This window comes from Scleropages formosus, chromosome 13 (genome assembly GCF_900964775.1).
Source record: "Scleropages formosus chromosome 13, fSclFor1.1, whole genome shotgun sequence".
Classification (NCBI taxonomy): domain Eukaryota; kingdom Metazoa; phylum Chordata; class Actinopteri; order Osteoglossiformes; family Osteoglossidae; genus Scleropages; species Scleropages formosus.
In genome coordinates, this window is record NC_041818.1 from 11,126,884 (window position 1) to 11,151,870 (window position 24,987).

General features: G+C 43.3%; 3 protein-coding genes across 4 annotated transcripts in view; 1 reads left to right on the forward strand and 2 right to left on the reverse strand.

The window, feature by feature from the left end:
- Positions 1–11,342: 11,342 nt before the first annotated feature.
- Positions 11,343–12,880, reverse strand: LOC108925382 (uncharacterized). The gene is made up of 2 exons (XM_029257615.1): positions 12,189–12,880; positions 11,343–12,052 (listed from the first exon to the last, which is right to left on the reverse strand). The coding sequence occupies exons 1-2, from the start codon at positions 12,744–12,746 to the stop codon at positions 11,435–11,437; spliced, it is 1,176 nt and encodes a 391-aa protein (XP_029113448.1). The 5' UTR covers positions 12,747–12,880; the 3' UTR covers positions 11,343–11,434.
- Positions 12,881–20,412: 7,532 nt separating this feature from the next.
- LOC108925282 (heat shock transcription factor, X-linked-like) lies at positions 20,413–21,918 on the reverse strand. Its single transcript, XM_018737108.2, has 2 exons — positions 21,246–21,918; positions 20,413–21,112 (listed from the first exon to the last, which is right to left on the reverse strand). Exons 1-2 carry the CDS (start codon positions 21,753–21,755, stop codon positions 20,495–20,497), a joined length of 1,128 nt encoding a protein of 375 aa, XP_018592624.2. The 5' UTR covers positions 21,756–21,918; the 3' UTR covers positions 20,413–20,494.
- A 558-nt stretch (positions 21,919–22,476) lies between these two features.
- dock2 (dedicator of cytokinesis 2) overlaps positions 22,477–24,987 on the forward strand; it is an 87,138-nt gene continuing 84,627 nt past the window's right edge. Inside the window, exon 1 of one of the 2 annotated variants that reach the window (XM_018737332.2) lies at positions 22,477–22,552. The gene's annotated coding sequence lies outside the window, so the exon portion shown is untranslated. Of the gene's footprint in view, positions 22,702–24,987 lie in introns of both variants that reach the window. The other variant, XM_018737331.2, reaches the window with a different exon arrangement.

The following is a 24,987-nucleotide window of genomic DNA, read 5'->3' on the forward strand; positions in this document are numbered from 1 at the left end:
GTACAAACATATCCAACGTGTAAAATTTGGACTCTTGAGAGAGAACATATAAAAGCATTGAGAAAACATGATTTGTTGGTGGGAAAACCACTTGATCTGCATAATGGGGTCTGGATGTTACCCCGAGGTGCTGTTTTTATTGTGTGTGTCTGCTGACAGTAATTTTAGAAAACATTTCTAAAGAGGGCCAGGAATGCAGCATCGGAAAAAACAATACTGCCTTTCAACATTAAATGATTAGTTGCTCTGGAAGCTTTAAAGTGACGGTGATGGCGCGATTTGAAAAGGTTTGAATAAAGTAATAGTGCTATCTAGTGTGTTTTTATTACTATATGTAAAATAGCAGGCAGTGAAGGCAAGAAGAAAGAGATGGCTGAGAAGGAAGGAAATGTGTATCGCTGCAATAAAAGCTATAAAATGGGTAAGAGGCTGGGAGGCAAAACAGCTTCCCTTGCAGGGAAGTTGCCTCATTAATGATACTTGACCAATTGCTGCAGGCTGTTATTATAGTTCTGCTTATGAAATATTAAAAACATTTGAATATAGAACACTGAAATAATTGCCTTTTTTAGATATACCCCATGCCATTATTTTTTCATACAGTATAATTAAAGGCTTCAGCAAAACTCCTTTTAATTTGATACAGATTGTGACTGATCCAGTGCTGTGCTGATGATGAAGAACAACAAATTTATGCATCATCGAACTTATGAATCACTCATCGCAATTCCGTAGCTTTGACACAAAGCAATGCGAGCTCTCTTCGGGATTTTGATGACACATTATGTGCTGCGCATTGAACTCAGTCTCACTGACATCAGTCTCAATGAAAGGATCTCCCTGGATACCAGAATGACTGTATCTGCTATAAAAGCACTGCTACTGCTTATTAATTTAGGGAAGGGTGGAGAGCGGGCCTGGACAACCACAGAGCACCACTAACTTTAGCAGCGGGGATGATAGGTTAGGGTGATGTATTGTTTGCTGGATGAAGAGAGAAACTCCCACTGCATCGACAGAGCATCTTAGCTTGTCTGCGTATAACGGTCAGTCTCACACACACGCACACGCACACACACACACACACACACACACACACACACAGAAAGACACAAGCGCACAATCCATTCACACTATATAAGAATTGCTGACACACATTAGCTCATTTCCTCTCTCTTACCGTATGGTGGCCTCCCATGTGCATCTGTTCATTTGTGCGTACCTATTAGGTAGTAAATAATTTCAAATTTTGCCTTTGCTACACCTTTCGAGATTTATGTTCATTTTCGGTGTCGTCGTTGTCACCCTTTACTTTATTTTTCCCTGCTGCGAGTGCCCGAGTGCACACGCCTCCAGTTAATGCATTTTGGCATAACATCTTAATTACCAGTTCCAGAGGAAAGGATAGTTCAAGGGTGTCAAATCCAGTCCCCGGAGGGCATTTAAACCGTATTTTGCTTTTAGTACCGTCCCATTCTCTGGCCTACATTGCTCTGGTTACTGTACAGTTATTTTTGCCATTTAAAGATGTATTTCCTTCCAAAATAAAATGCAGAATAACGTAACAATGGAGGGACACTGCTTTCCTGTGTTTATGTAGATGGTTTTCAATGTTGCATGTTATTATACTGCATGAGACATGAACCGACACGTTCAATAATCGCATATGGCCCATTACCAGCTGAAATATTTTGAGGATACCCTAAAAAAACTGTGTACGGATAGATAAGGCAACTCCTGCCGTGTCTCCCCAGTGCCCTTTTAACAAATTCAGTTGAACTGCAGTATCTTAACCTTTCCTTTTCATCTGGCTCTTGAAAAGATTACCGCACATAAGGGGCTTCTTACGGAAAATGAACCCGTGGAAAAGCGGCTTCGCAACTCGATAAGGGCGCAGGCGGCGTATGAACTTTGTCCGTAGGCCAGCGAGGAGAGGCTGAAGAAGAGGCGATGTCGCAGAGATGGAAAAGGATGGAGGACACAAAGAGAGAGAAAAAAGAGAGCGAGAACATGTGAGAGAGCCACGTGTGGGTAGGGCCTTACGGAGGGGAAACCATCTGAGCGTGATGGTTGAATGCTCGACTGCCCATTCACGCTGCGTGTGTACATGTGTCAGCGGGGGGATGTGAGGGAGCGGAAGGGAAGGAAGCAGCAGCCACATTAGCATGAACAATGGAAAGAGACCTCAAAAGGCATGCGGAGAAGATCAAGACTAACGAAGCAAAATAATTAAAGAATTAATGACGATCGGTTGTGTGTCCAGTGCGTTTTGTTGCACATCTGTGTACATTTACTGCATAACTGCGTCCGTGCCGTTTCGGGTTACGTCCGACTGCGTGTTGCGACGTACGACGCAGGAGTCCTTTAGTCTGTGCGCCGGTCAGGTTGTAGCAGCTCGATCCGGTATTATCGACACCGTGGTATGGCTCTGTACGCACCAGGTAAAGGAGCTGGAAGTGAACCTGTACGACTGCGACGGGTCTGTGCGTGTGTGCATTACGTGTAGCGTGTGCCGGTCTTCACCGAACGCTCCGCTTCGACTGTCAGTATGCGAGAGCGTTGGAGTTGCCTCTCACTGTGCGGTGTGAAAACCCCTCCGCTGACCTTCTTACTGTGAGCGGAGTTAACGGCAGTTAATAAAAGCCGATTAACCTGCTTGTTGCCGCCCCTCTCATTGTCCATCTAGCGGCTTGCCTCTTGACCTTGTCACCCAGCCTGCTGCCTAGCAGCAGGGGAGCGGGAGCGAGAAGGAGGAGGGGGGTGAAGCACCACCTGCCACCAGTCATAGAGTTCCTCTCCTTGGCAGTGGAACTACTCCAGACCCCTGCTTCATCAGGCCTGATGGCCCCACAGGGTGGGGGGCTGGCTTTGTAGCCTCCAGTCCCACCTGCCCTGCCTCAGGGCCATCGCTGAGCCTCCTGCCCCCATGGATACACTCTCCTCTCTCTGTCCTTCTTCCCCTCCCATGAGACACATCAACATCCCTACTTTTATTCATTTGAGCTCATGAAAATGCTCTTTATTTTTACCCTATTGGCTGGGGAAGGCATTGTTCGGCTGTCGGCTTTTTATGCCTCGAGTATCCATCTCCCCGTCCGCCGCCAGCTCCTCTCCCACTGTTTAGCTGGTTGGCTCCCCTGCCTTTATTTGTCTTCGCTGGCTTATTAATGACCCGACTGCACTGTTTCACACCTGCTGGACGGCCCCTCTGTGAGTCCGTGGTGGAGATTGCTATAGGGAACAGGGACACCGCACTGCTTTAAAACAAACGCACGCTACGCTGATGTAAGGAACGGGGGAGGGGGATGACCTGTTTGATGCCAGGCCGAGCACTTTCGGAGTTAAACCAGGAGTAAAAGGAATCCCACTCAGATTTTCCTACGAGGATGCGGCTCGGTCCTTTCCTGTTTTAATTTTACATCTTAATGTACGGAGGTGGAATCCAGAAATCTAATCTGAGCCGTGCGCTAACTGCAAGCAGACCACATGAGGACTAGGCGCGGGAGTGAATGTGTGTCCGTGTGTTTGGGCGTGAGCGAGTGTGTTTTATAACATTGTGGAGATGTTTTTTAGAAAAAAAAAAAACCCACCAGGACAGTGACCTTTGAAAACGGATGGAAATGTTTTACGTTAAGCATTGAAATGTGAAAGTTGAAATTTTAAAATATGTTTTTTGGATACAGAACCGTTTAGCGCAGTACAGTGGGAGTAAGTGTAAAGTGCCACGGTAACATATCCGTAAACGTGTTTGTGTGTATGTGCGTGAGGGAAGTGTGGAGTCCCATCCTGTCGCTCGGTGTCAGGGTTTAAAGCCTAATCATGTGTGCGTTTGAAAGATGGTGTCCATATTTCGCACACCGTCTGGCGCCACTGAGAGGTCCTAATCCCCCAGAAGAAGAAGCATGATTTGATTGTGATTTTTTTTTCTAGAACAGAAGTCCCTCAGTAAGACCAGATAGAAGTACAAATTCACACCAATTTGCACCCTATTTAATAGCAGCACAAGAAGCGAGGTTAGTGTTTATCTTATGCTCATGCACACATGTTATAAATATGAAGAGATCAAAAGAGAGGAAGGAGAAATTAGCATGACTCTGAGATATGGGGGCAGTTAATAACAAATGGGAAAGAATAAGTGGGAGCAGTGGAGGAGGTTAATGGAGACATCGCTGCCCTATTGATCTCTAATCATTATCTTCATTCCTCAGTGATTCACTGAGAGGTTGCTCTTGTTTCCTTCAAGCGCCTCACTGTTCTGACTCATCTGAGAAAGGAGTTCATTTGAACCCTGTGTTAAAATAGCATACTATGGAGAAAGAAAAGAATGCGGGCCAGAAGGGGACGTGGAAACGGCGAGAAAGGAGTGTAAAGGGGGAACGGTGGAAATATAAACAGAAGAGCGAATAAATAAGAATGTGAGGCTAAACAAGGGAGAAGAGAGAGGGATGGAGTGAGGGCAGGGCCAACACATTTGAGGTCTGACACGTCTCCTCTCTCAGGATGGATGAGCCTGCAATGCACGCATTATGAGATTTTTATTCTTTCACGTGGAGGAAAAATGGAAGGGGAGGTCCGGTACTGCAGGGAGGGGGGTGGTGGCGGCGGCGGCGGCGTACGTATGATTTCACTGTACCGCAATGGCTCACTGTGTACGACAGCTTTTCCTCCACCCTTCAGAGCAGATCACGCATCTTCCTACTTTCTCTAGAAAGGCTGTGGCCGCACTCAAGAAGGAAAGGCTACCGCTCCGTCCGGGGTGCGAGATTTACTGCAGGGAAAATGGGAAGGGGAGCTTCTGTTGCAGTCACCATTATATGATGTCTCCTGCAGCTTTTTCTTCTCTCTTTCACTCTCTCTTTTTCAATTGAAGCCTGGAGGAAAGACAATAAATCTTACACATGCTGAATGAATGTCGTTTATCATATTCATTTTCTTGTCGATACAATTATGAAAAGCCCCTGGCCTTTTCCCTCCCCCTGGAACTTAATTTGCTCATGGAAAACACAATTATTCACGGCTCTCTGCAAACTCCTTTCCTTGTCCCTCCTGTTCTCACTTTGACTGCGGTGTGTCCAACCCTGTCCCACCCAGGGATCCACAGCGTGGGTCCGCCGACATTGGAACACCGAAACACTGACATCTGCTGGCCGCTACTGGAAAAGCGGCGTGTGTTCGAACCCCCACTTCTCGCCCCCGTTGTGTGCTGAAGGATTGTGCGCTGTCAAATCGCCCCTCCTTGAGAAAGGGCGAACGGGTGTGTTCGGGGGAGGGGGTGCGGTGGCGCAGCGGGTTTGGCCGGGTCCTGCTCTCTGGTGAGTCTGGGATTCGAGTCCCGCTCGGGGTGCCTTGCGATGGACTGGCGTCCCGTCCTGGGTGTGTCCCCTCCGCCTCCAGCCTTGCACCGTGTGTTGCCGGGTTAGGCTCCGGCTCGCAGCCGCCACCCCGCTCAGTTCAAGTGGTTTCGGACAGTGTGTGTGTGGGTGTGTTTGGTGTGACACTCCTTCGTGTACACACCTTTCACAGGCCGTGGGAAAGCAGAGCCACTGTGACGATTTCATGCTCTTTACCAGTTAGCCAGTGAGTGAGTGAGTCAGTTAAATGAGTCTGGTGCACTCAAATGGGTTAAATGAGTCTAAGTGAATCTAACGTGGTCAAATGAGTTAAAAGAAAGAGTCTATTAGCGTAGTCGAAAGAGTTCAATGAATCTGATGTAGTCAAATGGGTTATAAGAATGATTAGTGTAAAAAATTTTATTAAACGAGTGGCACACAGATATTCATATACTAAACGCAGATTCATATTTTCACACACACCTGTTCAGGCACACAGGGAAAAGGTGTAAAGAAGCACACGCACACACACCATTGGTCAAACACTTACATCAGTAAAAGACAAAGCACTTCGGCTTCCCGGCTTGGCTCTAAAGAGTTTTAGCCCCCTTACAAAGCGCATGTGATATTGTAGAAGGTATTGTAGGATATATTGTACTTTCTGTTTCATTGCACGTTTTGTTCCATCGTCCTGCATCATGGGACTTGGTTTGGCCCACGGCAATATGGCCTCATGCACACTTTCCGAATAAGAACACTGAGGAAAGACCGCATATTGACATGAAATTAGCTATTATTGTTTTGCACACCTTCATTGTTTCTGGTTCAACTATAATTCATATTAATAAAAGCGAAAATTAGAACATTCTGCACTTTTACTCATTTAGCTGGCGCTTTTCGCCAAGCAATTTACAACATTAAGGTTCTTAGAAGTATTTGCCAGTTTTTACAGCTGGGTAATTTTACTGGAGCAATTTATGGTAAGTACCTTGCTCAAGGGTACTATAGCTGCAGGTGAGGCTCAAAGCTGTGACCTTTGGGTCCAAAGCAGCAGCAGCACTAACCATGACATCTCCAGCTGCCCCTTTTCTCCTTTTAAATTATATAACACAACAAAATTGCACTTTTAAAAAAATACACTCAGATTATTTCTATGCAGTGAAGAGTTTTTTTCTTTTGAGGAAGAGATTTCAAAGACTACTTTTATCACAAAGAATCTGGGGTGATGTCTAAGACAGACTGAAGAAAATTCAGTGTTAGACAGGCAACTCCAGAGAGACAGACAGAGCAGGCAGGTGATGCATGAGAACTGCTAGGTAGAGAGACAGGTAATGAGCAGGAAAGGCCGAGAGATACAGTGTGGGAATGTGCAGAGAGAGGGATTTGGAAACCTCCAAAGTGGGCCTTGATAACTCGACAATGTTTCTTTGTTTCATTTTAGAAAGAAGGAAAGCCTAAGAGTGTGAGTGCCTTATTTGTTTTATATACCATTTTTGTTCTTTTTTATTTATTTATTTAATGCTGTTCTGTATATACATGCACATATATCTATCTATACATATATATATATATATATATATATATTTTTTTTTTTTTTTGCATTTGCAAAAGCAGTGTAGTACATCAGGGTTTCAATTAATGACACCACACTACAGGGCGCAAGGAAACGGAAGGACACACACGTGAACGAGCGAGAAGGAAACGAGTCGGGAGGCTCCAGATAAGAAAAGTGGTTGTTGAAGGCCTCCAGCATCTGATGCCAGACTGTTTTGAACTTACTGAGACATGTTTCTCTGAATGCTCTGTGTCCCTCTCCGCTGGGCTCAGGTCTCTATTAACCTGACTGTTGAACTTGTTAAACAGAGCCCGGCCAAGTACTGATTACTGATCAAAACTAGCGTCCGTAACAGATAACGCCACTTCTGTGACAAAAAGTCTGTTAATACACAGGTACTGCAGTGATTAAGGAGCTGGAAGGGAAAGCAATGGTTTCCTCGGCCACAGCGAGGGGACTGCTGCTAGGGAGACTGCGTCCAAAGTACCGCTCGCAGACTAATGACTGCGGAATGGAGATGGGGGTTTACTGTGCCGCAGGCAGGGACGGGGACGGACAGCGGCTACGCGGGTTGGCGGTCCTGCTGCGGTTGTGCCCTCCACAAGCCTAGCAGACTCTGTGAGGGGCGCCCCGCCCCCCTGCCCCAGGCGATAATTGATTCTGACAGTGCTACGTTGATTGGTGTGAGGCCTCCTAGGGACGAGGAGGTGGAACAGCTGTCGGGAGGCTGCAGAACCCCCTCCTGTCATCTACTCTCTCTGGACCGTAGCCCCTAAACGCCCCACAAAATCTCAACCCATCCTACAGGTTAGCGGAGACCCTTTTCCACAAAGAAGATTTCTGGAGCTGGATCATTTCTTCACTCCAGACCCAAGTCCCAGCACTAGTTGATGCACACTGAAGGAAGACTTCCTGAATTGCCATGTACTTTGCAATACCTTCTTCCTTATGTTTCACATCAAAAGATTTATTTGCACTGGTAATGCACTTTACCATGACTGGCCCTGCAAAGGGGCAATGGACCAGCACGCGCAGAGCAATCTAGGAACTGGTGGCACAGAGATTTGCTGTGAACAAGGGAAATGTTAGGGTTTAATATGCAAAAACGCATACCTTCTCACAATGGAATGCCTAATAGACTTTCCCCTAAAATCATGGCTGGAGACCCATTGAAACATGATTCGAATATAGTCTGAAATTTTGTTTACTTTGATTTATCCATGTAAAGACATTCACCTTTTCGTGACACAAAAGGGCTGTTTTCTGTACGTAAATACATTACGCATAACATTTTACCCTTATTCATTACACGAAATAACAGCATATTTAATGTATGTTTGAATGGTCCTTTACCATGATCAGCATTACTAGTTCAACAGGTAGCAGCAAATACTTCAAGCCTTTTCACTTTAAAAATATTTTTTTTTGAAAAAAAAATGTCTAAATCACCAGTACTACTGCCAGTAGAAGCATTGTCCTGATGCAATCTATAAATACCTTGGAAAAACTCGTGTTACCGTAACTTACACCTCCAACTGTTAACATCAAGCACTTTATTTGCAAAATAAAAAGACAAGATTTCAGGAAAATCGTTGCAGATAAGCAAGAGTGACGACATTAGAGATAGAAAACTACTTAATAAAAAGATGCCAAGGAACTATTTACAGTACCGTGAATAGGAGGAGTCCATGGTAGAAAACCACCTCCCCAACCAGCCACAGCCTCAGTACAACAATTCCCTTAAGCTGCAGACTTATCCTCACTTAATTTTTAAAATTTCCTCTTCCAATAAAAAGCTTCAGTGAAGATCCTTTGGATAATTTTTTCAATTAAGATAGATTTAAGATCTTAAATAAAATTTAATCAATTACGATACAGTCAAGACCATTAAATTAATTGATCACAAACCAGCCATCAGAGCTTTCAGCGTTATTTACAATTTAAGGATAAACGCTTATTTTTTGAAGATATGTTTATGTAATTTACCTGAATTTCACCTAAAACTGCCAGAAGTATGGTAAACGTAGGAAGCTCAGTGTAGTGAAGGACCTGATTTTGGAAGTATAGCTGTGTCTAAGCAGAGTCATTCTGGTACTTCGGTTTTCCATAATGGTGTTGTCGTGGCAGATGTTCACCACCTCTGTTTTTCAGAACAGTGCTGCCTCTCTTGTGTTTTACTGTGATTGCTGTCAGACAAGCCCTTTGTGTTCTTCATGGCGCTGATCCTATGACCAGATGGATTTCTCACCTGCCTGCTGTGGCTCCCGGTCCCACCGGGCTTTGGGGCAGAGAGCGTCAACTCTGCAGCTCTGTGCAGGAATTTAATATTCAACTTTTTATTGGAAAACAATTGTGTGAGTCTGCACACATCCTGGACACAATATTTCTGTTAGTGCTGCTAATCGGATAAGGGCCGAGAGGACTATTTATCACTGCAAATTTAGGGCATTTTAGAATTCTTTTTATTATTTTAATATATTTCTTTGCTATTGAATTATCCAAGTGAAGAATTATAGTTGTCTGAGATGCTTTCTCTGGTGTACAAAGGAATGATGCACTCTCCAATTTGGGTGGTCATTTGAACTTTGAAATACACGTATTTCTCTCTTAATGCTGGACATGTGTTCTTCGCTTTCTGTGCCAGCTCTCTCACCTTATAGCTCTTTCCATCTGTTTTTAATAATGGCTTTATTGCTGTTTTAGAGGGGGCAATTCAGCCACCGTTAACATTGCCAGTTATCAGCGGCTCCACACACAAAGGCACGTTTTTTTTTGCTTTGCAAACAGAGAACAGTAAAACGTGTGGCTTGCAGTGCTGCAAGGTGGTCAGTAGTTAAGAGTTTCTTCTGCTCATTTGGTTCATGTGGTCATAACCCCACGATCTCTCCAAGATTAAAGAAATCAATAAACTTAAGAGCAACAGCCAAAAATCTTTAAGTCTCTCGGTCTGATTTTGAATTCCGACATTTTTTCTTACATTTTTATTTCTCAGTTTTTATTTATTATCAGCTGTTATGCCTTGTAGTTCTCCATCATGTTCTTCTTTTGATATTCTGTGACTCCTGTTCTCCTCCTCCCCTCTACCCTTTTTCTGTCCTCCTGCTTCCCGTCTTTCTCCTTCCTTTACTGCATTATCCCTCTATCTTCTATTTGCTTTGATTACCATACTCTCCTCATCACTGTGTGCTGTGATGTTGCTACCGGTGACTATTTATGGAATTTAGAGGTTTCTACTCCTTACTCATATGCAGGACAGATTGTTACAGACTTGCATATTCATGGACTGCTACTCTATATAAAAACCAACTCATCATGACAAAATGTCAAGTTTTTGTATTTTAAAGCCCAAAATAATCATTTACATTGTACTGTGCAATGTTCTGCAGCCACCTCCAGAGTTATTTAGTGGTAACTGGAACAGCACTAACTTCTTTTTTTCTTTTAAAGTGAAGATAGAAAAACTCAGTTTTGTAAGAGAGCAACGCTGACACTGCTTGACAGCAGAAAGAATCGCAGCCTTTCTGTAGTAGCCTTTTTAGGGTGTACGTTCAACCCGAGTGCTCACCTCTCACAACTCTTCACGTTGAGCATCTAACAATAAAAAACAATAAAGAACAATATAGCAATTGCGAAAAACAAAAGAAAAACAGAAAACAAACTAGTGGAAGGAGCTCATTATCATACGGCACTGTTATGAGCCCACTGGCTGTACGCACAAACACCCACATTTATATTTATTCATTTAGCAGATGCTTTTCTCTAATGCAACATAAATCTCGAAAAACAATGCAAAAAAGCATTACAAATGTTTCATTTGCTGTCTTGCTTCTAGATAGCAAGATGAGCAATATACCGAGCAGGTATCCATTGAGCGCATGGTTTATTGTGAACAACTTTCTAAAACTGTCCTGTTGCCAAAATGTGCATAACCCAAAAACCTAACAGTTAAATGTTCCTGCTAATTAATCAAGTTATCTAATTCATCACGATTTCAGTCTCCGCTGTATGTTAAGTAGGGGACCCAGTGTATTAGTTTCCCTCACAAATTCCAAGGGGAGTAAATACATCACTGACCTTCCACCTCTCTGCTGTTCACAGGACTAGAGTAGGCAGAAGGGACCTAATTGTAGAGTCAGAGATGAGATTTGTGCTGACTCATCTCAAACCTGACCTGGTTCTAAAGGCTACTTTAGCAGATGGAACTGCTGTGTGCTTTAAGTCATCAGGTTATTTGGACTGTGAACATTCCAACAGACTTGCTGCTTTGCTTCACTTATTACAATAAACTTTGTGTTACTGTCTCAAGATAAAATTTGCCTGTTTCTGTTTAAGCATGTTTCAGTCAACCAGGCACAGAATCAGTTTGTGAATGCCACTGATTTTAGAGAATAAAGGGTTTGAGAAATACTGTTGGTTCATTTTCCCCACTGATCAAATTAAAGCAAATGATACCAGGATTTTACTGCAACATTGCTTTATTAAGAACTGATGAGATGTTTACGTGAAGAGAAATAGAAAAATGGTTAAAAAAAAAGAAACAGTGTTCTCTTCAAGGCTGTGTAGCAGAGCCAGTGGCCTCTGAACTCTGGAAGCAGTCTGTGTTAGCCTGCGATGCAAGATGTGCAGTGTTTCGCTTTAAAAACAAGGCAGTGATCAAGGGAAGGGAAAAACAGGTGCTACAAAGAGACATCCAAGCAGTCACCATGGCTTGGAACTGGGCCCCGTTGCTGACAACAGCAGGGTCTTGAGACTCGTGGCTGGTGGCCTCAGTTAAAATAGAAATCACCTGCAGGAGAGACCTGGACAGGTCAGTGACACAGGCCAAGTGATGCGAAGAGAAGTTACCAGGGTCTGCCTCGGTGCTCAAGCCTTCGCTCTGTTCATCTTGGTTCTGATTCATCCAGGGGGAACCCATGTCTTCTGATTTGGGCGAGGGACAGCGCCAGGTGGATGACACTTCGGGCTTCACCCCGCCGTGTGACTGAGATGCTTGATCCGTTTCCCCCCAGAACATCCTGCCCTTTCGTTTGCCGCCGGCCTTCACCATACTGCCCGGTTTCCCAGTTTTGCCATCTTTTTTGGCATCTTTAATCCTCACGCGCCTCGTCATGTACTGCAAGAGGTGTTCACAACCTCTCTGAAATTTGGGGTTGTAGAAGAACAGCAACTGCGAAGAAAGCAGTTTGAAAAAGCATCCGCTTGGCCAATGCGTGAAAGAGATCAGGCAGCCGCTACAGCACAGAGACACGGACTGCACATCCATACTATTACACATCTAGATGTTCAACGGCAGTGTACTTTACCTTGTTTGCTCTCGACAGCTCACTGAGCTCCACCAGCAAGGCGCTGAGCGACGCGCTCCTTTCCTGCGCGTAGCTCACCTTCCTGAAGCCGTACAGGTTGAGTTGACACACGAAACTTTTCATGCTGTTGATGTGGAAGATGCGAGGCTGTTCCTTTCTGTCGAGAAACTCCTTCTGAAACATCTCGACATCGATGACCAGGTAGGCGCCACTGTCGTCCCACCTCAGCGACTCGAAAATGCCGCAGTTTACGATTCTCCACAGCTTGTTGGGGAACGTGAGCAGGTGGAGGAGCTCTCTGCTGCTGCTCGAGTCGCCCTCGCTGCTGTGCTCCTGCTGCCGGGACACTTCCACGCGGGCCGTTTTGCGGAGGGCTTTCTGGGTGAGATCCAGGGGCACGCTGTCATCCAGAAGGTTTTTCTGCACCGGATCCCCCGCTGTGCGCGAGTGTCTGGCGCTGCGAGCGAAATCGCGTTCGGACACCGATCTCTTTCTGGACTGCGGCGGATTCGCGATTTTATCCACTTGGTAGCAGCACCTCTCGCTGTTTACTTCCATTCTGTGTTGCGAGAAAATAAACCACAAAATATCCCCCAAGAAAGTATCGAGGGGTGCTCAAGTAGCGAAAGCGTCCGATCAGAGGCGCTTCAAGACGTCTGTCAACTGAAAGACGCAATCACTGTCTGCGGCTCGAAAGCTCGGTTACCAAGGAGACGAGACGCGCTGTCACCTGATGACGTAATTCCACGCGTTTGATTCGCCCGGAAGACGAGATACGATGATATAGAATCGCAATGATACTTTGATTAGTCTAATCTCATGACGTAGATAGAAAGCCCTTATTTCAATTAAGTGCACAGGAAGCCGAAGCTTTACACGAAACTTTACAAACCGGCTGGGAATGGGTTTTGGGGGAAATCCGGAGTCAACAGTTTATACATCTCTGTGGTGACATTTTATCCCTTATTTATTTTAATAATATAATAATATGTGTCATCATTTGATGTTATATGAGGGAAGAGAAATTAGTGATTGAAATTGTTGATGATCGAAGAGAAATGAGTTTTAAACTGTGTAATTATACCATTCTGTTTTAATTTCTCTAAGACCTAAAGCCCTCTTCAACTTCTGTTCATGCCATATTGGTAAGCAAGTTGTGATTCTATCTCATTCCATGATCAGATGGCCAAGTCAGAGAGGTAAACTGTGTCATCGTCTAAAACAACTTTTTCTAATGAGATAAAAGTGGGCTGAGGTTTTACATCTATTGCTGTACATGATCATGTGTATCTCAGAGAAGTGTTATCTACAGGCATTATAACATACTTTTATGAATCATATATTCAGTGCAGGGGAAACGGGATCAAGCGGTTCATCTAATCACCTGTTATACACTTATATTTTACAGTCCTGTCACTATTGAAAAAAAATCTGTGTGATGTGTTGGAAGAAATTCTAATGGTTAATGTGCTGGCATTTACTCCTTGTTTTGGCAATAGAAGTGTGGCAGCTGAGACCTGTTATGGAGCACAGCCTGATAGCAGTTGATGGTAAAGTACTGTGTCAATAGTTTTTATAATTGATAGCCTTCCAATATCTCAGAGCTGTAATGCTGGCTGTGTGAAGGACGCAGTTACCTGGAGGTTGTAATAAGAGCAGTGTTTTGGAAGTCATATTTTCTTTAAATGCTAACTAGTGTGAAGTTACACCCGATTTGTAAATGATAATTTTTTTCTTTTGTTCACAGATATTTTATTCTGTAAGATGTTATTACATTTGCATTCTTATTTATAAAAATGTGTATTTATTTCGGATGCTGTGAGGAAAACTGCACAGATCAGTTCCAGGTTAGTGGCCAAGACAGGCTAGTGTGTAACGGAACATTTATTTTATTTTGTTTGCAGTTCCACAAGCTCCAGTAAGAAAAGATGTATGTTCTTTTTTGATTCTTTCTCAGGATTCTGGGGTGTGATCACAAACCTGCTACGATCCTTTTAACTTGATTTTTCAGCATGTGTTTTTTGCTTATAAACCTTGCGTAGTACTAACATTGTGAATTGTCTTGTTGAAATTGTGTGATTTTAATAAAGTTACAAATCTGTCCATTACTTGTGCATTGTGTATTGTTGAAGAAATATTTTCAGAGTACATTTGCCAATGATTTTGTTAGACTTCTAAGCAAGTATATTTATAAAGTAAAGTACTTTCAATAATTAAGTCACTGCTAAGCAGCAGCAGTATCTCCTCACTGTTGTCTTCTATGGATATCAATGGCGATCAGTTAGGATTTCCTTAATCCAACATAGTCACAACCTTTACCACAAAGTCAATGATTAGGTACCACAGAACGTTCAATAGCAGGCTGTGTGTACTATTTTCCTGCGGCAAAACCATTCAGGTATTTCACATATAGTCAGGGGTGTATTGTCACATTTACTTATTGTGAAGAAATTGCACTTTTCTGCTTTACTTTTCATTTAATACGAATTAAATTTATTTAAAATTTTGAAACAATGTCTTACATGCACTTTAAAAATGACAAGTGTATTTTCTATATGTTTTGTGAGTTTGCCTTTTATTAGGATCATGCAGATCAGTAGTTTGTGGTCAGTCTCACAGTTTGCTCCAAGCCTCCAGGTGAAATTTATTGACCTTATGCTGCTAATTATGTAGTCCGTGTGGTTTCTCTGTGTTCCATAAGGTGGTGTTCAGGTGTACTAATGGTGCTTGGATTGTGTAAAGAATCTATTGGAAACAACCACATTTTTGGCTTCAATAAAGCTGGTAAGTTTTTTGTTCCCATCTCATTCCTGTTGCCAAGTCCATGAGACCCGACAGTTCCTTTGTCGCCTTCAACATTGACATTCCTGTCTCCAATCACTGCAAGCATTTCTTGCTTACAAGATCTTTATTTCAGTTTTAGCTTGAACTTAATAATATAATAATATATGCTATCTTGTCAACTTGTCTCCTTAATCTGTGTCATTTGTTGGTGCAGAAACATAAACAGACAATCATATGCTGAGTTGTGATTAATTCTTATTTATTTACTTTTTTTGTATCTATATTACTTACCATTTATAGTCTCATGTTTGGTAAATATGCTATGTATTTATCCTGTAATTCTGTGTCAGCTGTTTGTCTGTTTGTTTGTCTGTAAATACTGAAGGCACCTAGAACCACAGCAAATTCCTTGTGTGCATGAGCACACTGACCGATAAAACTCATTCTGATTCTGATTCTCATATTGAAAGGCTCTCCACGGAGCTTCGCCAGTGTTTATGCATTGCATTGTATCACTGTGCTTGCAGTGTCATTTTACATGATGAATGTTCCACTTCCCCACTTGTCCTGTTCAGCATAGTCGGTCATGTATTATAATAATGGAAAATACCCCTGGAAGTCAATTTACAAATGCTCAAAATGTCAGCTTTTTCATGCCATTCTTGGCCCTGTCAAGCTTCCTTTGGTACATGCTTCATGCATTCCATGTTCTGACTGCAATTGTCATACAGACGGGCTGGAAACAGGAGGTCAGGTAATGGACCAAAGTGCGAGTCGGCTTTATTTCAGGAAAGATTTGCTGGGACAGACAAAAACGGTGGTCAGGGACAGGTGAGGGTCGTTCTAGACGCAGACGTCGGTAAAGCGAAGCAAGTCTCACTGTAGTCAGGTGAACAAGCGAGGAAACTGCAAAATCCACACAAGGAGGCGTTTGCAAGAATCCGCACCTCTGTGCGGTTATGGAGCTCCCTTTACACCGGACCGGGTTAACAAGCTGCAGGTGCGGTCACTCAGCTTGACCCCAGGGACGTGACAGTAATCTTGTCTCTGTAACTTGGAATTTGTTTTGCTGGGTGCCATTACGATTAGGTGGATGCCCAAAAGGCTTTTTGCCAGTGATGTCCAAAACACCAGCAGTGCTTGGAATGATCTTCAGTGAGAAACACACACACACACATTTTCAGAACCGCTTGTCCCTTACGGGGTCACGGAGCCTACCCGGCAACACAGGGCGTAAGGCCAGAGGGGGAAGGGGACACACCCAGGACGGGACGCCAGTCCGTCGCAAGGCACCCCAAGCGGGACTTGAACCCCAGACCCACCGGAGAGCAGGACTGCGGTCCAACCCACTGCACCACCGCACCCAGTGAGAAACAGTTGGAAGTATTTGGATTTCTGCATGAAGAAAATCTTATTTGATTTTTACCTAAATAATAATAAATAAAGCCTTATTTAACAAACAACAGACTATCCAAATATCAATTAAGTTACTTTATCACATTATGAAAATCATTGTTATACTGTAACAAATACTGTTAAATATCCTATAACTATCATTATTATAATGTATTACCTGTCAACAGCACAGTGTAATACTAAATTAAATATCAACAGCAGGCAGTGTAAAATTTACTGTTTAATTCATAAATAAAAAATCAACTCCCATGCATAAAATCATAGTTTTGTACTTCTGTAATTTATTAAATCATGGTAAAAAAATGAATTCATCTTCAAGCATGAATTACAGAAATATTTTGTATTTTAATGTACCGTATGTTCAAGCCAATGGAAGTTAAAAAAATTAAAGTTCAGTAAAAAACTATTTTGCTATCTTGTAAAATTAAAAATAAAGGATATATCCACTCTTCTCAGGTTGTACAACACTATGGAAACCAGCATATAAACTAAACTGTTGGCAGCCGTCAGCAGCAAATCAAATGTGGAATAAGGGAATGAGCACAACTTGGAAAGATCCAGGGTGGCTGAGTGCGTGAGTCGCTGGCAAACAGCTGGCAGTTTTCATTTTCTGGTTCTCATTTTTCAACAACAATGATTATGTGTGGTTTTGAGAGAGAAAGAAGTGAATATTGCTTTGGAATCCCTGGCTCAAAGAGTGTAGCAGCGGGAGTGTAGTCTTGTGTTTCTGTGCCCAAGGTGTACAGTGAAAGATGAGAAAAAGAGAGCAGCTGGTGCTATACCGGTAATCTTGGTAAAATTCTTGGACAAACTCTGTTATGGTAACCTTGAGAAAGCAACTTTATTTCATTTGCATTGATATTTGATATAATGGGGGGAAAGCGTACCTGCTAACTGTATGACTGTAGCCCTTTAAGTCTACGAAGCAACTTAATGTAGAAAGCTGTGCACAGTTAAGTACACTGAACAAATCATCAGGGGACTGGTAGCTCTGATGATGATTTCTTGGACGTGTGATGGCTTTATTTCTCTAATGGGAGCCTCAAAGAAGCCTGTTTTGCATAAAAAACATCTTAAGAAACAATAATTTCCAAAGAAAGAACATACCTACTTGAAGCCCTTGTGACAAACACCAGACTGTCTGGAGACAAGGTTTTTTATTCACACACACACACACACACACACACATTGTCTGAAACAACTTGTCCCAAGCAGGGTCGCGGCAAACCGGAGCCTAACCTGGCAACACAGGGCGAGAGGGGACACACCCAGGACGGGATGCCAGTCCATTGCAGGGCACCTCAAGTGGGACTCAAACCCCAGACCCACTAGAGAGCAAGCCCCCACCAAACCCACTGCACCACCGTGCACCCCCTAGAACTGTGAGAACATTTTTATGAATTCTCTGTCTAAAAAGTAATCTATACAGCAGGTGACACTAGCGGAAGGGACTAAATGTCACTGCTGATTTAAATTATAGTAGCTCCTGAAATTGTGTCCTTCAACAAGCTGCTTACACTGCTTCAGTTAATATCAGGTAGAATGAATATATGGAATATTTTGCAAGTGCAATAGCACAACACTGCTAAAAAGGTATACAGATACAATTCATGCAAATACAAATAAATACATAACAACCGCAAAACGTTACAATTCTCAGAAATTCCAACAACATGACCAAATCTTTAGAAATACATTATGATTCTGATGCAGTTCGAAACCTAACTTTTCTAAGGGATGTAAATTACGAGTGACTTAGGCAAGCAGATGGGAATATTTCTAGGAGCTTCTAGTGTAGGCCATATTATTAAAATGCCTTTCCTTGCCAGACATGGAGGAATAACCAACATCCATTCTCTAGTCTCATCATAAACAGTATGGGCTGGGATTTAACAGACATACAGAAGTGGGCAAATCAGAGCTGTTGTTCGTGAGCCTTTGAAGAGTTTCCCAAATGGCCTTCCATTAAGCTTCTATCCCATTACATTCCGAGAAAAGAGCACAGCATCTTCGCGATGACACTGACACAGGAACCCAGTGAAAAACATGACAACATCTCACAATAAATATATTTGAAGACCAATTTTCACAATTTCCACACTGCCTGAAATTAAATGGAGAATATTTCACTTCAAGGTATAGTTTCACTTGGCCAATACCAATTTTACTTGAGAAAAACAGGAAGGGTTAACAAAAGATAGAGGAATGGTGACGTTCTACATCAAGATTCGCCTCCATGCTGCTATTTTACAGAAAGGATAGAAAAGAAAGAACAAGTAAAATTATACATCACACGCAGCACTGCTTGAAAAAATGTGAACCCCTGTGAACCCCTAGTTTTACCACAAAAAGGTTATTTAATGAGAATCAGTCCTTCTTATCTGACATAATAGGAGTGCAATGACCAGTTCCATATGTTGCTTTAGAGGAAATCATGTGTGTAAGTAGAAAGATGGAAGCAGGGCAGGTGCAAAAATAAGTGAACCCCAAGTTGCATTGATTAAACCAAGTAACTAAGTAGTATCAGGTGTGTAAATCATAATTATTTGTTATTCAAGTTTTTTTAAGAATTACATTGTAAACATTTATTTTTATATTTTATACATAAACAATGACCACCCCTGTAGGGTTCACTTACTTGCAAGCACCACTGCAAATAATGTTTAGTGAAGTTCAGTCAAGTCCAGGTTTTTCTAGATTTAGCAGCAAGACACTTTCCACTAGTTTGTTTCGACATTCTAAAAGTCAGCACTTCACACTGTTTAGAACATGAAAATAACAACCTGGTTGTTAGGATATCATAACGAAGGTGAATTGGTGCCTGGGAAGGTGATAAACTTCTTGTCTGATTACAAAAGATGTCCTCAAAAAATACATCCCAATGTATACATTTAATGTTTATTGATACTGATCAGCTTTTTTCTTGGTATGGTGGCACAGTGGGTGGCACTGGTGCCTCACATCTCCTGGGCTCTAGGTTTGAATATGGGTTCAAATATGGTTTGTTTAACTTTCTCCAAAGAGCCCAGACATGTGATTTAGGTGACTTTTGAGCCACATTGTGTGACTGAGTGTGGAATAACCCTGGCATCCTGAGCAGAGTGTACCCTACCTCATGCCCTGTGCTTCCGGGATAGGTCTGGACAACGGTGACCCTACATTGCTCTAGGGGCTATTTAAAATTTCTTATTGCAGTCACAAAGCAGCAAGTGTGCCATACATGTATACACTGATTTCATCCAAATGGTGGAAAAATCATAGAGATGTCCTGTTGTCCAGGTTGAATAATGGCACCATGGCAATCTATGTGGCACAGAAAGATGGGAGGACCATGGGTGGAAGTACTCACATGTTCCCCATGAGCCATAGTCCAGTGAAAGGACTTCTACACTCTGTCAAGAGGTTTGGCTATGGAGTTGTGGTAGTTGGAAGTAAACCTCACAGCAAACTGATGAATGTTTTCTTATTTATTACAAATATTTTCTACTTTCCCTTTGTATATTTTGTGAAACGTAGTACTTCTCTAACTTTTTTAAACAGTCTGAAGTTGCATACCGTTAGGTATTAAAAGACAAGGTTGTTGATCTTGGACTAGTGGAAGCAGGGCAGACCTGGTTATATTCTCAACGCATCCATAGAGGATGTCTAGGAGAAGATGATGTCTAGGCAGCTGTGCCATCCAGTTTTGAATGGAGCACCTGAGTTGGTGGTCAACTCTCAGAGAACTGCTATATACTCATGGATAAAAGGATATCTGGACTGTGGATAATCCAGTGCAAATGCTGCCTTCTTCCATCTCCAGACTAGAAGAAACCATGTGCTCCTGCCTTGAGACAGCGCACATGTGTTTATTCATATTATTGTTTTTCTGTCAACGAAGTAGAGAATCATCTGCCCAAAGCTAATGACTGACAAAAGTTAATCCAAGACTGGAATCACACTGCTCTTTGTTTTATCCTTTAACTGAGCTAAACAATGGCATTTTCTGTAATTGAAGCAAACGATACCAATGTATTAGTGCAAGGTAGCTTTATTTAGAGTTAATACTGCCTGTGGGTGGAGAGAAATAGAAAAAATTTGAGAAAAAGAGAGAAACAGCGTTCTCTTCAAGGCTGTGTAGCAGAGCCAGTGGCCTCTGAATTCTGGAAGCAGTCTGTGTTAGCCTGCGATGCAAGATGTGCAGTGTTTCGCTTTAAAAACAAGGCAGTGATCAAGGGAAGGGAAAAACAGGTGCTACAAAGGGACATCCAAGCAGTCACCATGGCTTGGAACTGGGCCCCGTCGCTGACAACAGCAGGGTCTTGAGACTCGTGGCTGGTGGCCTCAGTTAAGGCAAAAATTACCTGCAGGAGAGACCTGGACAGGTCGGTGACACAGGCCAAGTGATGCGAAGAGAAGTTACCAGGGTCTGCCTCGGTGCTCAAGCCTTCGCTCTGTTCATCTTGGTTCTGATTCATCCAGGGGGAACCCATGTCTTCTGATTTGGGCGAGGGACAGCGCCAGGTGGATGACACTTCGGGCTTCACCCCGCCGTGTGACTGAGATGCTTGATCCGTTTCCCCACAGAACATCCTGCCCTTTCGCTTGCCACCGGTCTTCACGGTGGCGCCCGGCTTTCCACCTCTGCCGTCCTTCTTGGCAGCTTTAATCCCCACCCGCCTCATCATGTACTGCAGGAGGTGCTCACCACCTCTCTGGAAATTGTGGTTGTAGAAGAACAGCAACTGCAAAAGAAAGCGATGCAAGCAGTTTATGAGATCAGCCAGCAAGGTAGGAAACAATCAACTCCAGCTGCCACACAGCACAGAGTCAGAGACGATGGTATCAGCTGCTGCTGTAATAGAAAACAAGGCATACTCCTCTTTCCTGCGCGAAGTTCACCTTCCTGAAGCCATAAAGGTTGAGCTGACGAACGAAGCTCTTCATGCAGTTGGCCTCGAAGATGCGAGGCTGTTCCTTTCTGTCGAGGAACTCCTTCTGAAACATCTCGACATCGATGACCAGGTAGACGCCACTGTCGTCCCACCTCAGCGACTCGAAGAGGTCGCAGTTGACGATCCTCCACAGCTTGTTGGGGAACGTGAGCAGGTGGAGGAGCTCTCTGCTGCTGCTCGAGTCGCCCTCGCTGCTGTGCTCCTGCTGCCGGGACACTTCCACGCGGGCCGTTTTGCGGAGGGCTTTCTGGGTGAGAACCAGGGGGTCGCTGTCATCCAGAAGGGCTCTCAGCTCCGGATTCCCCGAGGTGGACGAGTGTGTGGCGCTGCGAGCGAAATCGCGTTCGGACACCGATCTCTTTCTGGACTGCGGCGGATTTAAGAGATACGCCGTATCCACTTCGCAGCATTTATCGCTTTTTACTTCCGTCATGTTGCCACAAAGTAAAGCTACAAGTTAAGCTTCCAACAACAGTACCGAAGTGCGCGAAAGCACCAAAAGTGTCTTACGTGAGCGGTTTAAGACGTCTAACAACGTCTAACAAAAAGGCGCTGTCACGATGTATAGTTTGACAGCTGTAACCAAGGTGACGGACGCGATGCCACATGACCTGGAGCGATTTGATTCAGCAGCAACTTCTGCGCTGTGATCACAGCGATGTCCCGTCAGAATCACGCGCGCTAATGGATCTCGAACTTCCGCGACATCACACATGTGTTTTTTTTTCCTCACGTATAGCCACAGGGTAGTAACGACTCATATTTCTGCTTTTTTTTTCCGGGTTGTTTTTGGCAACGATATTTTCACAACACATTTTTACCCATGATTTATTTATAGAGCCTAGTACAGTAATAATAATTAAAAAAAAAAAAAAAAACTTTTAATAAGCTTTTGCTCAAGTATATTTATAAAGAAAGAAATGTACTTTCACTGAATTAAGTTCTTCCACAGTCTTTTTGACACTTTGGAGAATTTGACAGTTAAGTTCTTTAGTCTCGTCTCTCTAAACACAATGAAGTTACTTTTCCTCGGAACCAATAGCAGCGTCGCCTCACTGTTGCGGTCATCCTCCGCGGATTTCATTGGTCAGCGTGGGCTGTCACTCACAGCCCCCCTTTGAAAGGGTCCAATAGGGTCACCCACTAGGGCACGAGCACGAATGAAGGGGCTCTGGGGCATCGTCAGCTGGAGGCCGTCCGCAGGTTCGAGGGACATCATCTCGGCGGAAGGTGCGAATTAAATTCCCTCTGTGTTCGCACTGAGAATGAAAGCGACTAACAGCTCTTTGCTGTAGTTGACGTCACTTGGCGTATTGCTGACGCTTTTAAGTTTTATCCAGAAAGATTTACGACGTTGGGCGGCAGAGGTTTTCGTACAGGTGAGTACCTCGCAGAACGGGACTTTAGCAGTGGCCGCGGGTTCGAAAGAACTCGACATCCCCCAGTGGTGCAAGTCGCAGTTTCGCACATCACGTGACCCGTTCTGCGTTTTCGCACCGCGAAGGGTTAACATCGCTACACTGTTACAGCCACGTGAGGACGTGACAGGTACCGAGCGAACGTTGACATTTGTTCTTTTCGCTGCAAAGCCACTGACTGACAACGTTGTTATTGTTACCTATCGAGTTATTTACACATTTATACAGCTGGGTAATTTTACAGGAGCAGTTTGGGATAAGTACCTTGCTCAACTACACCTAGTCTAGAGTAGAGATGCAGATGGGAGTTGAACCTATGACCTTGGGGCTACGGGCAGCAGCTCTAACCACTACGCTGCCAGCTGTTGGACCTTTTGCAAACACATTTTACACATTAGTATCGACCCCCTTATCATTTTCACACATTTCCCACATTCTTTTATAGTGCATATTTTGTATTATTTATACAACTATAAATTTACTCATTTAGTTGATGCTTTTCTCTAAAATGACTTATTTTGCCCAGCTGCTTACAATTATTTACCCGTTTTTGGAGCTGGATAATTTTTACAGGAGTTTACTTTGGGTAAATACCTAAATACAGTACCTCAAGGGTGCTACAGCCAGAGGTGAGACCTAAACCTACACACAGCACATTGACCATTGTGCTACCAGGCACCTCAGCATTAGAGTCCATCATTTGGGCCAAAAGATTTGGAGACATCGGTAATGTTTTGTCCCGATATTTGAACTGTTCTTCTCAAGTACATTTTCGAAGGATTACTCGAGAAAGTGCGTTTCAAAATTAACCATTTGCACACTCGGGCGGCGTGGAGGCGCCGTCCCCTCGCGCCACCCTGGCTGTTCGGAAGTAGGTTCGAATCCGGCTTAGCGTGTGGAGTAGGTGTGATCTCTCATCAATGCTGTGCCTTCCCCCCACCACCTGAGACACGCGTAGTTTGTAAATGTGTGGCTACTTCGCGATGGACTGTTGTCTCTCCAGTGTTTACCCCTCATAGCCTGATGCCCAGTGATTCTGGGATAGGCTCCGGACCACCGCGACCCTCGCAAAGCTAAGCGGTTACATTGAGTCTTCTACAGGGTACTGCTTTTGACTGCTCTGCCTGTGCTGATGCACTCTCCAGTTTGGGGTGGTCTTTTTCACTTTGAAATGTATAGATTTTCTCTTTATAGATGAAGACAGATGTTCTTGGTCTCTCCGCCAGCAGTAAAGTATACAATATTGAAGAGTTTGGAAGGTTTCTTCCTAGTAGCTTTTAGAGAAATTGCCTGAAATTTTAACATTCATTTGCGCTTTGTGAACATTTTACTAAGTTTAAAGAAAAATTTGGTCTGCAGCTAATTGCAGTAATTCTCTGACATACAAACATTCAGATTATGAAAGGTTACGAGGGGATTACGTTCGATTTTTGTGCTCTGTCTGGCTTCTCATTTTCTCTCCGCTGTGTGCTCTCATGTTGCTGGCGGTGATTTGTTGTGGACTTTACAGGTTCCTGCTCTTTTCCAGCTCACATTTCACATTCTTACAGGTTTACCGTTACACACAAAGTGTGGATGGGTTGCTTGGGCTGGTGCTGGTCCACCAAGTCATGACAAAACCGTAAACGTTGTTTTTTGAAAGTGTAAAACAGCGTTTTACCGTGTCATGTTTAGCTGTCATACGGACAAAAATGCACGCAGCTTTTACTAAATCCAGAACAATAACAGTTTTCAGAAGTTCATCACATAAAGTTCACATTTACCTGACACTTTTCTCCAAAGCACCTTACACTGTTAATCTAGTTACCCATTTAAAGAGGTGGGTAACTTACTGCAGAAATTTTAGTGTAAATACCTTGTGCAAGGCTCTTACAGCCAGAGATGAGATTCAAACCCATGCCCTTTGGGTCCAAACACAGCATCTCTAACCACTTCGCTACTAGCTGCTCTTGTGAGATTGTTGACTTATTACGAAATGATACCTCTAATACGTATGTAAAGTTGCACAAGCTTGATAAAGTGGTTTCCATTTTGAAGTGATAAAACAACTATAATATTTTAATTTTAAACCTGTGTTTTTGTAGAAAATGTTACCGTTTCAATGCTGAATAATCATATATACAGCATGGTGTTCTAGTAAAACAAACAGATAACAAACATAAAAGAACCTAAAAGACAACAGGGGATAGTGTGGTCATACAGGTTTCTGCTAACATGGTTTTACTGAACTCAGTTTAAATCAAGGAA